Source organism: Lutra lutra, chromosome 10 (genome assembly GCF_902655055.1).
Source record: "Lutra lutra chromosome 10, mLutLut1.2, whole genome shotgun sequence".
NCBI classification, from domain to species: Eukaryota; Metazoa; Chordata; class Mammalia; order Carnivora; family Mustelidae; genus Lutra; species Lutra lutra.
This window is the reverse complement of record NC_062287.1, coordinates 111,702,621-111,719,316: the sequence shown is the minus strand read 5'-3', so window position 1 is coordinate 111,719,316 and position 16,696 is coordinate 111,702,621. Positions and strand designations below refer to the sequence as shown.

Below are 16,696 nucleotides of genomic sequence, written 5' to 3'. Positions count from 1 at the left end.
CTGCACCCTCTAGTGGCCCATGGGTGGCACGTCCTCGTCCCTAAGAACCGAGGCCCCAGGGCCCCACCGCTGAGTCCTCATGGAGGGGAGGACCTGGGTCCCAGCAGGACCCCTCCAGTGACCCGGCAGGTGCCCCGGCCTCACCAGCACGAGGAGGCATCCTGGGCACCGTCCTACTAAGAGCACATCTCCGGAGTGGGTTTAGCTCAGCACAGGGGAGGACATGGGCTTTTGAGAGCAGGACAGATTCATGCAGCCATGTCATTCATGCAGGACAGATTCATGCAGCCTCCCTCGGAGCTGGAGCCTTTGGGCGGGACAGGCAGGGGCTCAGCAAGTCTGCACAAGTCCCCGTCATCTCCCTAGCCTTGGGACGCTGGGGACACACAGGTGTGTGGGGCTTGGGGTGGATAAGACGGCAGAGGGGCCAGGAGCCTATGGAGGGCGGGGAGCTGGCCATCCCAGGAGGGTCCCGGTGTGGGGCAGACGGGCCAGCTGCAAGCCTGTGCCCAGGGTCCCTCTGGGGGAGGGTGACGTCGGTATTAGCAGTCTGTGCTCCGTGAGTGGTGTCTGCGCGTCTGAGAGCTCCTGGGAAGGAAGGCCAGCCCGACACAAGGCTTTGGATCCCAGAGCACCTTTGCTCACACGGTAGAGCCCCAGGTCAGGAATCGGAGACTGCACGCCCTTCCGGGGGGTCCTGGAAGGTTCTGGGGTCAGGGGAACACACCTATCCCTGCACCCCCCTGCCAGGGGATGAAGCTCCCATCTTGTCAGGCTTGTGGGTGTGAAAGGGCACGGTGGTGCCCCTCTGGCTCGGGTCACCGTTCACCCCTGCGAGCCCTCTCCCTGCTTCCTAGGGCCACTGGGACCAAAGCTTGGCTCTCTCACAGGAGCAGAGTGCCAGTTTCCTCCATGAGAACTCAGTGTGACAGCTGCTCCTCTCCTGTGCCGGTCCTGACCCAGAGAGGGAGTGGAGGTGGGCGCCCACCAGCAGGGTGGGGAGAGGGCGGGCCATGGGCTGGGTGTGGCAGGTGCTGTCCGACCCGGGGCGCTAATGGCACATCACCGCAAGGTCAGGAGGAGGGGTCCATGAAGAGTGGGGCTCCCTGGGTTTACGTCTGTCACCTGGAGGTGAGGCAGGGCAGGCCAGAGGCCCCCCGGGGGAGCAGGCACGTCTTGGCTGCTGAGGAGTCAGTGTCCGGGCACCTGGCAGACTGCCCCTCCCCCGCCGCTCGCTCTCCTTCCGTGTTCGGGGACATTCAGAGATCGCTGTCTCAGTCACTTGCATGAACTCATGAATTGCCATGTCCCCCCACCAGAGGTTATGGAGAGGGCATGGGGACACAGGAGCCCCTGGCAGAGCCCCCCAGGGCTCAGAGCTCCTTGGGGGAGGTGGGGGGCTCCCTAGAGAAGGCGAGATCCCAAGTAGGGAAAGCAGTGGGCCCGCTGGGCATCAGGGTGGGAGGTGGCGAGGGGTCCGCTGTGACGGGCAGAGAGTGGGATGTATGAGGAAGGGTGGACATTCAAAACTGTTCCCCATCCCTTGGGGACTCCTGACACGTCGTCTTCCCCCTGCCCTCTTCTTGCCGGAGCCAGGGGTGGCCTGGGGCTTGCAAATGGGCAGAAACCCCACTCCAGCGGCCTGGATCACCACAGAGAGTGTTGGCAGAGCCACACAAAGCTGGTGCCCATGGATCTCCCTTCTCGGAGCCACAGAAGTCCTGGCTCATGCTGCTGCCCCAGCCAGTGTCCCTGCGGCCAGTGGGATGGGACACCTTGATGACCATCCTTCCCCAGGGCCCTTCTTAGGGCCTCATGGGGAGGCTGTGGAGTGTGTGGTGCTAAGAGGAGCCCCAGAGGCAGGCCAGAGCCCAGAGCCCATGCTGGGGCCACAGGGCACAGGGATTCCTGTGTGTCTTCCTGGCTCCAGGGCAGAGCGGAGCCAGTGCCGATAATATGGGGGAGACAGAGGGTCTGAGCTTTCACCCCGAAGAGACAACAGTCAGCAGATGATACGATCTTGGGACCTTTGGGGCTGGACGTGGCTCCCTATTCACCAGACCACCGAGCTGGCAACACTCGCCTTCCACCCACTCTGAGCGAGCCGGAAACCTGGGGACACCCCAATTTTAGTGGACCCCAACACCGACAGGTCCCTGGTCACCCGGGCTAGCTGGGAAATGGCTCAGTTCACTCATCCACGTCACCCACAGCCAGCCACCGATTTTCTGATGTTGAGAATTCAGTGACTTACCTCTCATACCAAACAGCGTGGTTGGAATTCCGTCTGGCTGTTCTTGGATGGATCACAAGGAAAACGTTGACAGTTTGGGGTAGGGAATTTCAGACCATCCTCACTGTGCAGGCAGGATGGAGTGGCCCCAGTCGGGCCCCCTGGGACTCCTTTCCCAAGGGGGGATGGCACTCCCAGCCCTGAGCCACCGCGGGGCTCTGGCCCCTGCTGCCATAGACACAGTGCCTAACACCGGACGCCTCCCCTCGTAGAAGAGGTCATGGTTCCCCGGGTTCATCACTGCATGGAGCAAGGACCCTCCTGGGAGCGCTGGGCTGGCGTCAAGCAGCAGAATGTGCAGTCAGCTCTGTACCTCTGTGTCTAAGTCACTATTTGTGGAACCTCCATTTTCCCATCTGTAAAATGGGGCTTTGTGAGGCTCAGATTAACCTGGAATGAGAAGATGCTTTACCTTCTGTGGGGAATCGAACATCAGTGCTGGAGCCTAGAACCGCGGCTGCCCTCTGGTCTAGAGGAACTAATTCCTCCCTGTTCTTTGACAAAGCCTTTCCCGGCATGGATTGATGGGTTAGGGACCTGACCGTCTGCAAAGTGGCTCAAGACACAGAGCTGACCAGATGGGAGCTGGGTTCACTTGGACTTCTCTGCCCAGTGACCCACACTCTGGTGCCTGCTGGAGGCAGCTGGCGCCCACGGGCAACTTGTGACCCCCTTCACAGGAGAAGCAGGGAGTGCGAGTGCTGCTAATGCTCACGTCCCACCTGCAAAGAGTAGTTCCTGTTGACTCAGTCTCCAGGCATGGGGGATCATCCCCTCTTAGAAGACTGGAAACTAGGCTTCAAGAGGTTAGCTGACTTGTCTAACACCTGTAGTGATCGGTCAGCTGGGTATCTGGCAGGGTCCTTGTGAAATTTGGGTGGATAAGTGGATATGATGTTTGGGTAAGTGGGAAGGTGGATAGTTGAGTGGATGGACAGATGGATGGGTGAGTTGATGGATGGATGGATGGACGGACGGACAGATGGATGGATGGGTGGATGGATGGTTGGGTGGGTAGGTTAGGGAATGGATGGATGGATGGTGGGATGGAGAGGGGAGTGGGTGGGTGGGTGGGTTAGGGAATGGATGGATGGGCGGATGGAGAAGTAGATGGATAGATACCAACACCCCCCAACCCAGAGTCAAGCTAAAAATAGAAAATGGACATGCAATCACACATTACATTTTTAGGGAGCCATACGAGGTTGCTAGCATCGAGACAAGATCATGGGTGCATAACCCTGTTCCGTGACAATGACAAGCACGTGTGGGGGAGGGGCTGTGCCAGGTGCTGTGACTCTCTGTCTTCTTACCTCATTCCTCCCCTTCCTCTCATCATAACTTTGGGTAGAAGCAGCTGTGCTCTAACCCAGCTCTACCGGTTCAAACGCCAGCACGCTCCCTCCTCCTCTCCCTCGCTCCCTCCATCCATCGACCCCGTCTTCACTCACCCGTGCTTCTCTCCAGCCACCAGCCCATCCCACACCCACCCGCCAACATCCTTCCCTTCACGGGTCCAACAGACCGTGAATGAGCACCTAGTTTGTGCCAAGCACCGTTAGGCACCTGGGATAAAGTCATGAGCAACCAGCCTTCGGGGAGCTTGCGTTCAAGGCGGGGGAGCAGGCGGAACCAAGGAAGGAAAAGGGTCTATGCATCTACGCGTCATACTATAAATTCCCTCCGTTCCCAGCTCCCTTTCCTGCGGGAGCCCGAAGTATGGCTCAGAGGACGCTCTGTTCCCAGCCCCCAGGGTGGGGCGGGGACCCATTAGAGTCCCTCAGCCCACCGGCTGCACGGGGGGATGTGCTGGCCCCCTCTGTCCCGCCACGCATCACAAAACCCGGGTCCGAGTCTAGTTTGGATGCAGTGGTCCTGGAGCAAAGGGACAGGGATAGAGCTGAGACTCAGAGAACATCGGGGGAGAGCACGAGATGAAGGGGGAGCCGGCTCAGAGCTGGTCACACAGGGCCTCACAGGCTGGGCGTCTGGTGTTGATGCCAGCCCCAGTGTGGGGCCCGGCACCATTCAGGACCCCATGGCACGTCCCCAGAGATCCGAGGGCCTGCGGCCTCCAGCTGCACAGGGGGATGACCATGCAGGCGGCAGGGCCCACCTGCCCTGGGGAAGAGGTGCTGTGGGAGGACAGCCCGGGGTTGTCTCTAGGTCGGGAAGAAGGGCCCGTTGGCGGCCCTGCTGGGGTTCCCTCTAGCGCCCTCGCCCTGGCTCCTCCCAGAGATACAGATATGGAGCCACTTCCCTCCTCAGGGACGCCAGAGGCCATGTGAATAACAGACTGTGGGACCCCCCGAGGGGAAGCGGGAGCGTGTGGCCCCGAGGGACCTGAACCCGACCACGTGCGCTAGATGGGAGGTGCGGGCACGGGGAAGGGGCTCCCCACTGCATGCTCCCAGACCCTGCAGGAGACGTGGTGGCTGACGTCGGGCCCCAGTCAGTGTCCCAGAGCTGCCCGGACAGGAAGGGACCCGGGACGGGGAGGGGTAGAGCTCAGGGACCTGCTTTCCGGGAAGAATCCAGAACAGGTGGAGAATACGGGGCGGGGATGGGGCGGCCTCCATGTGGGGGGGGCAGGACCGAGAGCACAGCTGCTGTCGAAGCCGACGGGAGCAGAGCTGCCCATTGCTGTCCCCTCATGTGTCCTCCTGCTGCCCCAGCGCTGGGCCTTGCCCTGCCCTCGCTCAGTGCGGATGTGGCTGGTGCACGGATAATTCAGCCACTGCGCATGTCCAGAGGCCAAGGGACCCTGGTGTGTGGTTTCCTCCCAAAGCCTGCCTGCCCCAGGCCTCTTCCGAGCTGTTTGGGTCCAGGTGGAGTGGCCCCGGGGGCCACGTTGCCTGTTGCAGAGAAACTGGGTCCCCTTGGTCACCAAGCCCACTTCTCCCATCTGGAAGCCAAAGAGGAGCCCCCGCATACCTGGGTCCCTGCTCTCCTCTCAGCTCTCAGTCCCGGGCCAAGGGAGCCCTGAGTCAGGCTGGGATGAGGCCGATCGAATAAATGACTCACGTCCCCAGGCAGGGTGCTCGCAGGTGGGAACTCGCAGAGCCGTTCTGGCTTTCCCGCCTTCTCCCACGTGACAGGCACGAGACCCAGACTGCCCTTCCTCCCTGCCGTCCCACTGGCCTGCCATGCTGTTTCCTTGGACTGGAGGGGGTCACACAGCATGCCTCTTGCCAAAGTCACTTGCTCCAGGAGCCCCTGGCGTGCCTGGGACGCAGACTAAGCATCACAAGGAACATTTGGGTTTTCCTGTCCATCGAGCTGTAGCTGGCTGGGCTAGGAGAGGTTAAACAAGGTGATATGGAGCCACTGGGCAAGGCCACCTGGGCCACCAGGATTCTGTGACCTCCGTCTGTGGCTGGAACTTGATTAAAGGCTCTCGGGGGGGATTGGTATCTCTTGGGACAGGAGAACGTGAGGACAGAGGATCTCGGAGCCCTGGTGGGCACTCAGGACAGCTCTGCCCCGTGTGGGTTCAGGCGGGCTCTGGCCACTGGGGTCACGAAGACAGACCCAGCCGTCAGTCCTTCCCCATGTGCTAATCACGAGGGTAGACACTGAGCATATCCCGGCCTCCGGCTTTGCACGTATGGACATGGGCTCCCCTGGCCAGCTCCCTGAGTCATGATGGTGAGTGGCAGAGTCAGGATATAGAATACAGCATGGCCATACTCTATGAGCTTCTACCGGCAGACCGTGGGTCGTTTATCAAGGGTACAGATCTGGGAAAAGCATGGGACCAAAGGAACACAGAGGGGTCATATCAGCTCCCATGAGGGAGTGGTCCCATCAGCTTCTGGAATTCTCCCTGCCAGCCGGCTCCCAGCAGCCCCTGCCCAGAGGGGAGACCTTCCTCACAGAATGCTCTAGACCCTGCCCGTCGTGGCTGCGAGTTTCTGACACGAGTGGGCCCCTCTGAGACCCAGGGTGGTTCCCCAGGTTGGAATCCCTGCCCGCGTTTGTCCACGTGCTTTCTCGAAAGTACCCATCCCCAGGACCATGAGCCAGCATGACACCTGGGACTCTCCATGGTTAGAACGGGGGTGGGCGTGCCCTCTGCCCCCGTGTGGACGTGGCCGGCTCTGGCCACCCATCGCAATGGTGCAGGGATGTTGTGACAGAAACTGTGTGGCCTGTTCTCTGTGAAGCTGCCCCTTGGCCTTGCATGGCCCCCTGCGGAGCCGGCCGGGAAATGTCTCATCGTCCCGCTGGGACGTGGGCTTGGGAACAGTGGCTCGCTGTGAACACACATGAAGACGCGGCCCCGCGTCTGGTGAGGAGTCCGCAGGGCTGGAGCAGTGGTGCGTGTGGTCATCAAGGCTCTCCGGGGACAGGGGCGCTCCCTCACCTGGCGCGGCTGTCCTGCAAGGGGCCGAGAAAATGTCAGAGACCCCGGGTCTGCCCCCATTCTGCACCGCGAGGGTCTTTGATTTCCCTTTCTTTAAAGAGTTATTTACTGAGAGAGAGAGAACACACGGGGGTGTGCGCACGGGTGCAGGCAGAGGAGGGGCAGCAGGAGAGCGTCCCCGAGCAGACTCCCCGCTGAGCGCAGAGCCCAATGCCAGGCTCCACCTCCTGACGCCATGATCGTGACCTGAGCCAAAATCAAGACTCGGACGCTTCGCCAAATGAGCCACCCAGGTGCCCCCTGGTTTTTATTTTTCTAAGAACTGTGTTAAAGGACACATGACATACAGTTCACAGCCTTAACTGTCTTCGGGGCGTTAGTGTTCTGTGGCATTAGGCTCGTTCACACTGTTATGTGGCCATCCCCACTGTCTCCAGAACGTCTTCCCGAATGGAAATTCTGTCCCTGTGAGACGCCAACTCCCATCCATCCCCGGGCGCCTACTGTACACTCTCTGTCCCGTGAAACACTGACCCCTGTCCCTCCCCCAGCCCCCACTGTCCCCTCTTCTGTACCCCTGAGACTGACTCCCATCCCTCGTTCAGCCCTGGCACCCTCCGTCCACTCTCTGTCCACCTGAGACACCGACCCCCATCCCTCCCCCGGCTCCGGCGCCCACTGTCCACTCTCTGTCCCCTGAGACACTGACCCCCGTCCGTCCCCCGGCTCCAGCGCCCATTGTCTTAGGAACGTGACAACTCCAGGCACCTCCTGTCAATCGAATCGTACCAGGAATGTACCAGGAACGGCTTCTTTCACTGAGTGTAACATCCTCGGGGTCCGTCCACGTTTGGCCGGTGTCAGAATGTCCTTCCTTTTCCAGGCTGGATCAGAGTCCACGACGTGGGTGGACCGCACTTTGTCTATCCGTTCGTCCTTGGGCGGGTGCTCGGCTCGTGTCCGTCTCGGGGCTGTTGTGAGCAGGGCCGCTGTGGGCAGGCTGGCAGGCGCGGGTCTGACCCGACGTGCAGCTGCTGGAGCCGCCTGAGTGTCTTAATCGCGGACCCCCGGGCATTTTCACATCCTCGCTCCCACAGGATGGCTCGCAGCACGGCTTCGGCCGTGAACCACTGGGCCGTGGGCCCGCAGTGTGATGTGCCCTGTCTCAGGCCCTGACCCTCTCGCTCTCTCTCTGCCCCCCTTCTCAGGCCGGCTTTCCTGCCCGGTGCCAGCAAGGATGCGCTGTCTGCCTTCGAGTACCCAGAGCCCAAGCGGAAGCTGTACAGCGCGGTCCCGGGGAGGCTCTTTGTCGTCGTCAAGCCATACCACCCTCAGGTCGACGGCGAGATCCCCCTCCACCGCGGCGACAGGGTCAAAGGTCAGTGTCCACTCCGCTTCCGGGCAGGGTCAGGCCAGGTCCCCGCTGCCTCGGCTGACCCGGTGTTGGGGCGTCGGTGTCAGAGGCCTTGCTTCCCGGGGCCCCTGCGGGACGTCTGGAGCCTGGGAGGGTAGAACGGGGAGCAGACGGGGCTCACCGGTCATTCTGGTGTCACACGCGCGTCCGGAATGAGATTCCATTGCAGGAAGTACAGGGGCGGGGGAGAGCTCCTTTCCGCCTAGGAAACCCCTGAGGACCCCCGTGGCGCAGGACCGGGGCCTATTACCGGTTGGATTTGGATATGTCTTCTCGAGAGTCGGGGAGGGGTATCTGGGGGGATGGTCCACCACAGCCTGGAGGCCTCCGCTGTTCCTGGGAGGGGAATCCACCAGGCCAGGGGGAGGATTCCTAAAGCAGAATCCTGGAAAGTGGTTGAAAAGCACATTAGGTCTCCATGGGTGCCAGGCCAAGGAGTTGGGCTTTGTTCCCAGGGTACTGGGGAGCCGGCAATGGCTTCTGAGCAGGCCGATCAGGTAGGTGAGGCCGTTCAGAAAATGGGTGTAATCAGGACGTGGGCCGGAAGTCGGCCGGGGCAGCAGCTGTGGGCCGCAGACCACATGGGCACAGCTGAACTCTCTGGGGAGAGCAAGGAGGGGTATGCCACGCGTGCCCAGCCGTGCGTGGGCCCTGCTGTCCGAGGACAGGCTTTCCGATGACGCACGGCAGGTGGTCACAGTGCACCCCTTAGAGGTCGGCAGGCCAGGGCCAGATCCTGCCTGCCCCTCCTCGTCACCCCCGGGCCCAAGCTGGCCCGTAACCCAGTGTCCTCCTCTGTGCGCTGCACGAATGTGGCTGCACTCGGCTGGGGTTTGCAAGTTTCCGAGGATGGGGAGCCCCGTTCTCTCGCGGCTCCTCCTGGCCATCCGTGTGGCTGCACACAAGGCTGGCCAGCTGGGAGCGGGGCTGAGTCCCACCGGCTCCGTTCGTGTTCTTCCAGCATTCTTGTTTGCCTCCGATGACTTCTGCTGTTCTCGTTCCAGACCCTTTTCTCCGAAACGTTCCCTTCCCCGTGAAGTCCACCTCGTGCATGTATTAATTCCAGAAGTCACACGTTCAAACTCTAGAGTTCCCACATGTCGTTTTACGTAGACTTCTAGTTACCCTGCCGGGGTTTCTCGCTCGCTGAAGGCACGTGCTGTGTTAGGTCCTTGGCTCAGCCGAGGTCCCTGTCTGCAGTCCAAGGTCAGGGTCACCTTGGGCTGGGCTTGCTTGGTGTCCTCCCCACTCCTGAGAAGGGGCTCCCTCTGGCCAGGTCTTCGTGTGTCTGGTGATCTTCTGTGGCGTCGTGGACTTTAGGCAGGTCAAGTCGTGGGCATTTCTTCGGCGGGTTCCCTGGGTGACTTCTCCAGGCCAGCCCAGATCGGGAGCTCAGCCAAGCTGCTCCGTGTCTGTTCTGCGCATGGTCAGTCGGGGATGGGCAAGGCTTCGGCCCCTCTCGGGATCCTTCCCGTGTGGGGACACCCCCCAGTCTCTGGGATGCGTGCTTTCCTGGCTTTGTATTTCTGGTTTTCAGGCAGCTCACACTGAGGGTTTCCCCACAGGCCCCTCGCTCCCCCCTCAGCCCTGCCTTGTGGACGGGGTGCAGGCTCCCGGCCGTGGAGAGGGGCTTACTGGTCTGGCTCCCCTCCCGCTGGCCCCCAGGTGTCCCACCAGGCTGGGCTGCCTCTGCTCACCTTCCGGCACCTTCTGCACCGCACCTGTAAGTATAAGTGCCCATACCGTCCTGTGCATTTCTCTGCGGTATTCTTGTGGCCTGTCACGTTATTAACGTTCAAGGCCTACACGCAGAAAGTCACACCACCTGCCCTTTTACATTTTAGTCCCAGAACGCATCGCAGGGTAGACTTTCTCCCCTGTGCGTGGGCAGTTTCCGTTGTCCCTCAACAAGGACGTGGCGTGTGCAGGCCGGTGGCTGGTGGCTCCGTGGTCCCATGCTGGGCTCCGGGCTGGGCTGGTAGATGCCTGTGGAGCCTGCCTAGGGACACCAGTGGCCGTTCGCACCTGGGGGCTCCACACACACGAAGGCGGAGGCTTCCATCGGTGAGTGCCTGCTGTCTACCACACCTGTCCGTGCGTGCCTGCTGTCTACCACACCTGTCCGCGCGTGCCTACTGTTTACCAAGCATGTCGTGAGTGCCTGCTGTCTACCACACATGCAGCTGATACTCATGTACAGTTTTCTGTGAACCTCGTGGCTTCTGTGGGCCAAAGTTGCTGGTTTGCTCGGGGGTCATCACAGAGTCCCCTCAGTCTGGGTGACTTGACCACGGGATTCCGTCTGCTGGTCCTGCAGGCTGAGGCCCGAGGTGCAGGCTTCACAGCCGCGCTCTCCCTGGGTCTTCACAGGGTCATCCCTCCGTGTGTGTCTCTGTCCCAATCCCCTCTTCTTGTAAGGACCCTGGTCCTGTGGGATCAGGGCCCCCCCAGTGACCTCACCTCTTTAATGACCCCAGCTGCAAATAGAGCCCTGTTCTGAGGGCCTCGGGGCCGGGCACCACCCTAGGAATTTGGGGCATGGTTCAGCCCAAACCTCTTCTGCAGACAAGGTAAATCTGGGGATGACCTCCCAGGCTCCCACAGCAGGTGACCCGGGGGCTGAGGCTCCAGATCGAGCTCGTCTGGACTCCGAGCCCACGGAGGCCCCCACCCCCGCCTTGTCTGTCCCGGCCACTCGCTCTGCAGGCCGCCCGCTGCCGGTCTTACCTGGCGGTGCCCGTGTTTGTGGTCTCAACACGTCTCGGAGGGACAAGAGGCAGACTTACTGTCTCCACAGTGTGTTCCTGCCTGGACAGCTGGTGACAGCCAGCCGCGCACTGTGTTCTGGAAGGAGGAGGTCATCCGTTCCCCCAGCTCCCTCTCCAGGGTATTGGGTGCACCCCAAGCAGTGCTGGAGCCACGTCAGGGGGCAGGAGCTTGGCCCCAGGGATGACGCGAGGGCTCCCCACATCCTGGCTCCAGTCCCTGGGAAGTGGGGCACCATCTCCTGGGCTGGAGGGCTCCCTTATCTGAAGGAGACTCAGTGGAGGGGGGTCAGCGATGAGCCTTTGGCAGCCTTTTTCACAGGAGTTGAGAGACAATGCCTCTTCTGGGGAAGGTGTCTCAAGTAGGGCACCAACAGTGTCCGCTGCACAGGGGCCATGGGAAAGGGACAGATGAGCAAGGGCCCAGTCCCACAGCCCCTCATTGCTGGCACTCAAACTCCCAGTGTGGGGTCCTTCGAGGCTGTGCTCAATGCCCCCTACTTCAGGTGACTTGTCCTGTGGGAGCTGCTGACTGAGGAGCATTGGATGGCCTGCAGGTCTGGCTTGCACAAGGAAGCATCCAGAAGGTGGGAAGGGTCGTCTCCACGTTGATACTGAGATGCAGCCTGGTGCATCTCCTTCCCTCCCGGCCCTGCTGTGCGGCCCCTGGCATCCTGGCTGGCAGCTCTCAGAGACAGGTAGCTGGAGGTGAGCCAATGGTGCTGTCTCAAAGGATGCACAGCAACGGCAGGAGGCCTGGCTGCCTGGCTGGCAGGGGTAGGAGATCTGGGAGGATTTCCAGAGAAACCCAACTGCCCCCTTCTAGGGGAGTGCAGTTCTGCTGAGAACCCCCAGCCCCCTGGCTGGGCCCTGACTCTCCCCGTATTGCTATCTTCGTGGCTCAGCTGTGGAGGGGAGGTCTTCATATTTCCAGGGATCCACTGAGCCCGTACCCCGGGAAAGCATATCTCGATACCCCTCTCCCCACGGGCGGGTTCCTGGGCACAGGGGTGTGCCTGTTCTGATCCCCCTTGTGACGCTCACGTGGAGGAAAGCCCAGGATGGCTTCAAATTCAAACGGCCTGCTAGGGGGCTTGGAGCAGAATGGGGAACCAAGGCTGTCCAGGCCCACAGGGAGGTCCCTCCTCAGTGACCCAGGCAGAGGCAGGGCGGAGCTTGGCAGAGGGGGCCGGGCTGGTGCAGTGATGGCTCCTCTGAAGCCTGGGGCTAGATCGCCAATGTCCGAGGCAGGGCCCTGTGTCTGGAGGGGAGAGGCCCTGCGTAGTGGCCAGTTAGTGGACAGCTGGATGGGCATCTCCTCCAACCACGTGGCTTCAGCTGTGGCCTCAGAGCCCGTGGACTGTTCATACTCAGGGTATGAAATGTCTGCGTTTTAGTGCCTTCAGTCAGTTTACGGGTGAGCCCAGCCCAGCTGCCCTGCGCTCAGAGGGAACACGTTCCCACCTGCACACGGTGGGTGGACAGTAACCCCAGTGTGCGAGCCTGCTGTGTGGCCGGGGGTCGCAGCTCCCTAAGGGCGGAGGCCCGTCCTGCCGACGGCCTAAAAACGTAGTCACATGTTGCAGACAGGACCCGAGTCATGCCTGCGGCCCCTCGTGTGTGCCCTGCTCCCCCTCCTCCTCCAGGAGAGCCTCCAGCGAGCACTCGCTCCCAGGGCACACGGGATGTCCTGGGCCCTCCCCCGGCCTCTCCTCGCATGCGGCGTCCCCTCTCCTATCGGAGCTGACGCCGGCCCGGCGGGCAGGGCCCCTCAGCCTCCCCTTCTCCCACCAACATCGGAATAACGAGAACACACTCAGAAGTGTGAGTCGGTGCCCGTCAGACACGAGCGCGCGCTGTCTTACCTGCCTCCCCGGCAGACGGGCAGTCCAGAGAGAAGCTGTGAGGGGGATGGAGCGCCGCACGGGGTTATAGGGCTCTGCCTCACTCACGGTAGCACCGCGAACAGGACCCGCTCTGACCCGCGAGGGGGCCGAGGCAGGGGGTCCGAGAAGCTTCCCTGCGGGTCACGGACACGGACGTGTGGCCTCTGCCTGTCCAGCACATGGGCTGGTGCCCGGCCTCCCGTTGCTGCCAGACAGTGCTCCGTCCACGGTGACCCTCTCCGGTCTGGATTCTCTGGGGAGCCTGCGTGCATCCCCCGACCTGGGCCGCTTGGGGTATAAGAGGCAGCGTCGGTTTTTGGAGGAAGCGCGCGAGAGATGTCTTCCTGTTTCTACCGTGCAGAGTGGCCCCATGGAGGGGCCCTCTACCCCCGTCTCCAAGGGGAGGGGTCTCCGATGCTCCCCATCTGCACCGACCGTCAGAGGCCCTCAGTGGCGGGTCAGCTCGTCACAGGTGCAGGGCTCCCACTGCCCCCCTCTCTCCCGCACTCCTGCCTCGAGGCCAGACAGAACACGGGGTTGGCACACAGCCTCTCTCTGCTCTTCCATCTCCTGCTGGGAACTGTCTTTTCCCAAACTGGTTTCAAAGATCAGGCAGACCCTTGGACCTCTTCCCCAGCTGGGCAAGGGCACACGTGTGACCTCATTGTTCCTTCCATCCTTGGAGGTCGTGATCTGTTCCACCGCTTTGATACAGGACGTGATTGACGCTGGCGACTTGCAGTTCCCCTCCGCCGTCTCAGCCAGGACACCAGGAGCAGGGACAGAGTAGTTGCAGGACTCGTGGGGTCAGATAATGATGCCGGGAGACCAACGCTTACAAGTTCAGGGGAAGAGACACCTGGGGACCCCAGCATCCACGCCCTCGGCCCCATCCTCTCCGAGGAACACTGTATGGGTCCCCTCGTCCACAGCTGAGGGAGGTGTAGACGGCCGGCAGACAGACCAGAGCCGCTGGCTGTGCAGACTGAAGGGACAGCACTGGCCCTGTCCTCTCTCTGTCCCCTCTTTGCGCTCACCCCCAGACCCCTCGAGCCTGCCTGCTAACGGTTTCCCCCTCTCGTTTCCAGTTCTGAGCATTGGCGAAGGAGGTTTCTGGGAAGGCAGCGCCCGCGGCCACATCGGGTGGTTCCCGGCCGAGTGCGTGGAGGAGGTGATGTGCAGGCCCAAGGACAGCCAGGCAGGTAAGGTGGCTCAGCGCGTGCCGCGTCTCCAAGGCCCTCGGGCCCAGGTGGCCTGCCGACAGAGAGAGGCCACCGTTCAAAGCAAAGACTTCTTTCTGTCGTCAAAATGGGTAGATTCGATTCCTCTGGGCTTTGTCCAAACCAGAAATAGGTTGCAAGACGGTGCGGAAGCTTTTAGTTACGGGGCTGCTCAGTACACGTTCCAGAAAACTTGGATCGTTCGCTGTAGCCATCGGGGAAGGGCTTTCGCAGGTCAGTGGAACCTGGAAGGCCCGTTCTCGATCTTTCATACCGAGGTCGCACGTGGGCAGCTCGTGAGCACCAGAATGCCCCCGCCCCGGCCGTGCCCTCTGTTAAAACCACACACCCTGACGTGTCACTGAACGCCGCCCCAGAGCGGTTGGCATTCGCGAAGGAAAACGGCTTCCGCGTCTCTCGGAACTCCAAATATAGCCTTTGCTGAAAACCGCTTTGAAATTGATTGCCAAAAGATTGGGTTGATTAAAATGTTAAGAGGAGATCGTTCATATACAGAGGACTGGGGAGGAAGCGCGGCGCTCGGGGAACGTCAAGCGCCGACTGTCTTGCAGGGAGAGCGGCTCCGTGTGTGCACTCTGCGTCGGGTGCAGCCCCAGAGCCCCAGAGCACATGTTGGAGGCGGCCACCCTCAGTCTGCGGCTGGTGGCTTTGTTGTGTCTGCTTGTGCAGGCTCGTGGTCCCTGCCCCGTGGGCCCGCACCGCTGGGAGACGAGGTGTTCTGAGGACGCATGCTTGGAAAGCGCGGTGGGTGCCCTGCGCCTGGCTGGCTTGGCAGACTCTCCCTCAGGGGTGCTCAGTTGGTTCCCTCTCTGAGAACCTGATTTCAGACGGGGTGTCCCCGTGTGCCAGGCTACCCACTGTTCAGGAGAGGGAACCCATGACGCTCCCTGCGTGGTGGGGGGTGTTGAGGTAAGAGGCATCCTAAACTTAGGTTGAAAGGGAGGGCTGGGATGTGTCCTCTGGGGAAGGGGCTGGGCGCGGGTCCACAGGCAGCAGGCAGGTGGGAGCGTGCTTTCCTGGGCGTGGTGGTGCACGTCCTGAGCCCCAGGACGAGCCGGACCTCCTGGCCCTCCAGGGCCTGCTGCCCCTGGCCCCGTGGCCTCTTGGGGAGGCGGCACGCCCGGCCCCACTGGTCTGTGAAGGGTAAGACGAGATCCGTGAGCGCAACGCCCCTTCCAGGCCGCTGGGCACCGCCTTCCACCCTCTCATCCTTCCGCCCTCTCCTGCCCCACAGCTTCGGTGCCACTGATCTCCCAGCACACGTTCCTTCCTTGGAAAGACTTGGGCACTGCTGGCCGGGGCAGCCCAGGATGGCCACACGTGCGGGTCACCTGGGCCCTCCTGCTCCCTGCGTCCTCCAGGAAATCGCAGCTTCCTGTAGAGAGGGAGCTGAAGGCCAGGGCCCATGGCGCCCCCCCTTCTCCGCCCATCTACCCCCGACTCGGGCACGACATCCGCAGGGCGGGTGGACACGGGGCTGCTCGGCTCGTCCAGGCTGACGGTCCCCTCCGGAGGGGCTCCCGGGGGGCAGTGGCGTGTGTGTGTCCATCCTGGGACAGCTGTCGGGTGTGACGTTCCTAGAAGGATGCTCCTTGCTCCTTGCAACCTTCTGCAGAATGTCGTCCCTTTGATAACCCGGCACTCGCCACCCAGGCTGCTGTTCAACATTCGTGGGGCTCCAGCCAATTCTGGGGGCTGGCTGTGTGTCCTGGGGGACTTGAGAACATGTAGGCTGGTCCCTGACCCCAAACGACCATGCCAGACCCTCCTGGAATGTGGCACCCGCCGCCGCCGCTGCCCTGGGCACATTTCCAAGTACCTCCGGCCCCGGGCAGCGTAGCTTTGTGCTGCCCATAAGGATCGTGGGAGCTGGAGCGCCTCGCGCCGTCCCAAGTGGCTACAGAATGGCTTCAGCATCCCAAACGCATTATCCTGTGGTCCTAAGGTCAGAAGTCTGGTGTGGGTCTCACAGGTCCCTGTGTCAGCCGGGCTGTGGTCCTTTCTGGATGCTCTAGGGGAGAGTGCATGTCCTTGTTGTCTCCGGGCTCTGGACGCTGCAACGTGCATGGCTCGTGGTCCCTCCCGCCAACTTGAGAACGGGGCCGGGTCCCTTACGCTGCACGTCTCTGACCCCCTCTCGCTTCTTCCCTGTGGGTTAGGACGCGTGTGTGGTCAGCCTGGGCCCACCTGGATAGGCCAGCGGAAGGCAAGCTGATTTGCAGCCTCATTCCCTTTGTCCGTGTGAGGTCACTGTTCCCAGGTGCTGGGCATTAAGACGTATCTTTGGCGGGCGGGGGGGGGATCCTCTGTCCGCCAGGGAGGGTAAATTATGAGCCCTGCTAGGAGGTAGGCACGGGTCAGGGGAGGTGGCATCCCGCAATCCTGGGATGGAGGGCGGTGGCGTGGCGGGGAGCGGACGCAGACCTGGATTCCAGGGTAGAGACGGTTCTGGAGCGCCTCCTGCCAGGCTCGCTTCCTTGGGCTTTCTCAGAGGGGCTGGGCTTGGAGACTGCTTCTGTCGCCGCGCGACTTACCTGCACAAGGGCACAGGTCGGGGTATTTTGGCAGACGTACACCCCCGTGTCTCCAAGCACACTCGGGCAGGCGTCCTGACCCCGCAAGTTCTGTCAGGGTGCTTCCTGGCCACGCCGCCTTCCCACGGCTCTGGCAGCGGAGGCCGGTGTGACTGGCTGACTCGCCCAGACGCGCACCCCTGCAGCTCGCACTCCTG

At 61.9% G+C, this 16,696-nt stretch overlaps 1 protein-coding gene across 2 annotated transcripts in view; it reads left to right on the top strand.

Annotated features, from left to right (window-relative positions):
• The window catches only part of SHANK2 (SH3 and multiple ankyrin repeat domains 2), a 463,356-nt gene that overhangs the window by 202,720 nt on the left and 243,940 nt on the right, over window positions 1–16,696 (top strand). For both annotated transcript variants that reach the window (XM_047692580.1, XM_047692581.1), the window contains 2 exons: window positions 7,868–8,037; window positions 13,813–13,926. In XM_047692580.1, coding sequence (XP_047548536.1) covers window positions 7,868–8,037; window positions 13,813–13,926 — 284 coding nt within the window. The remainder of the gene's footprint in view (window positions 1–7,867; window positions 8,038–13,812; window positions 13,927–16,696) is intronic.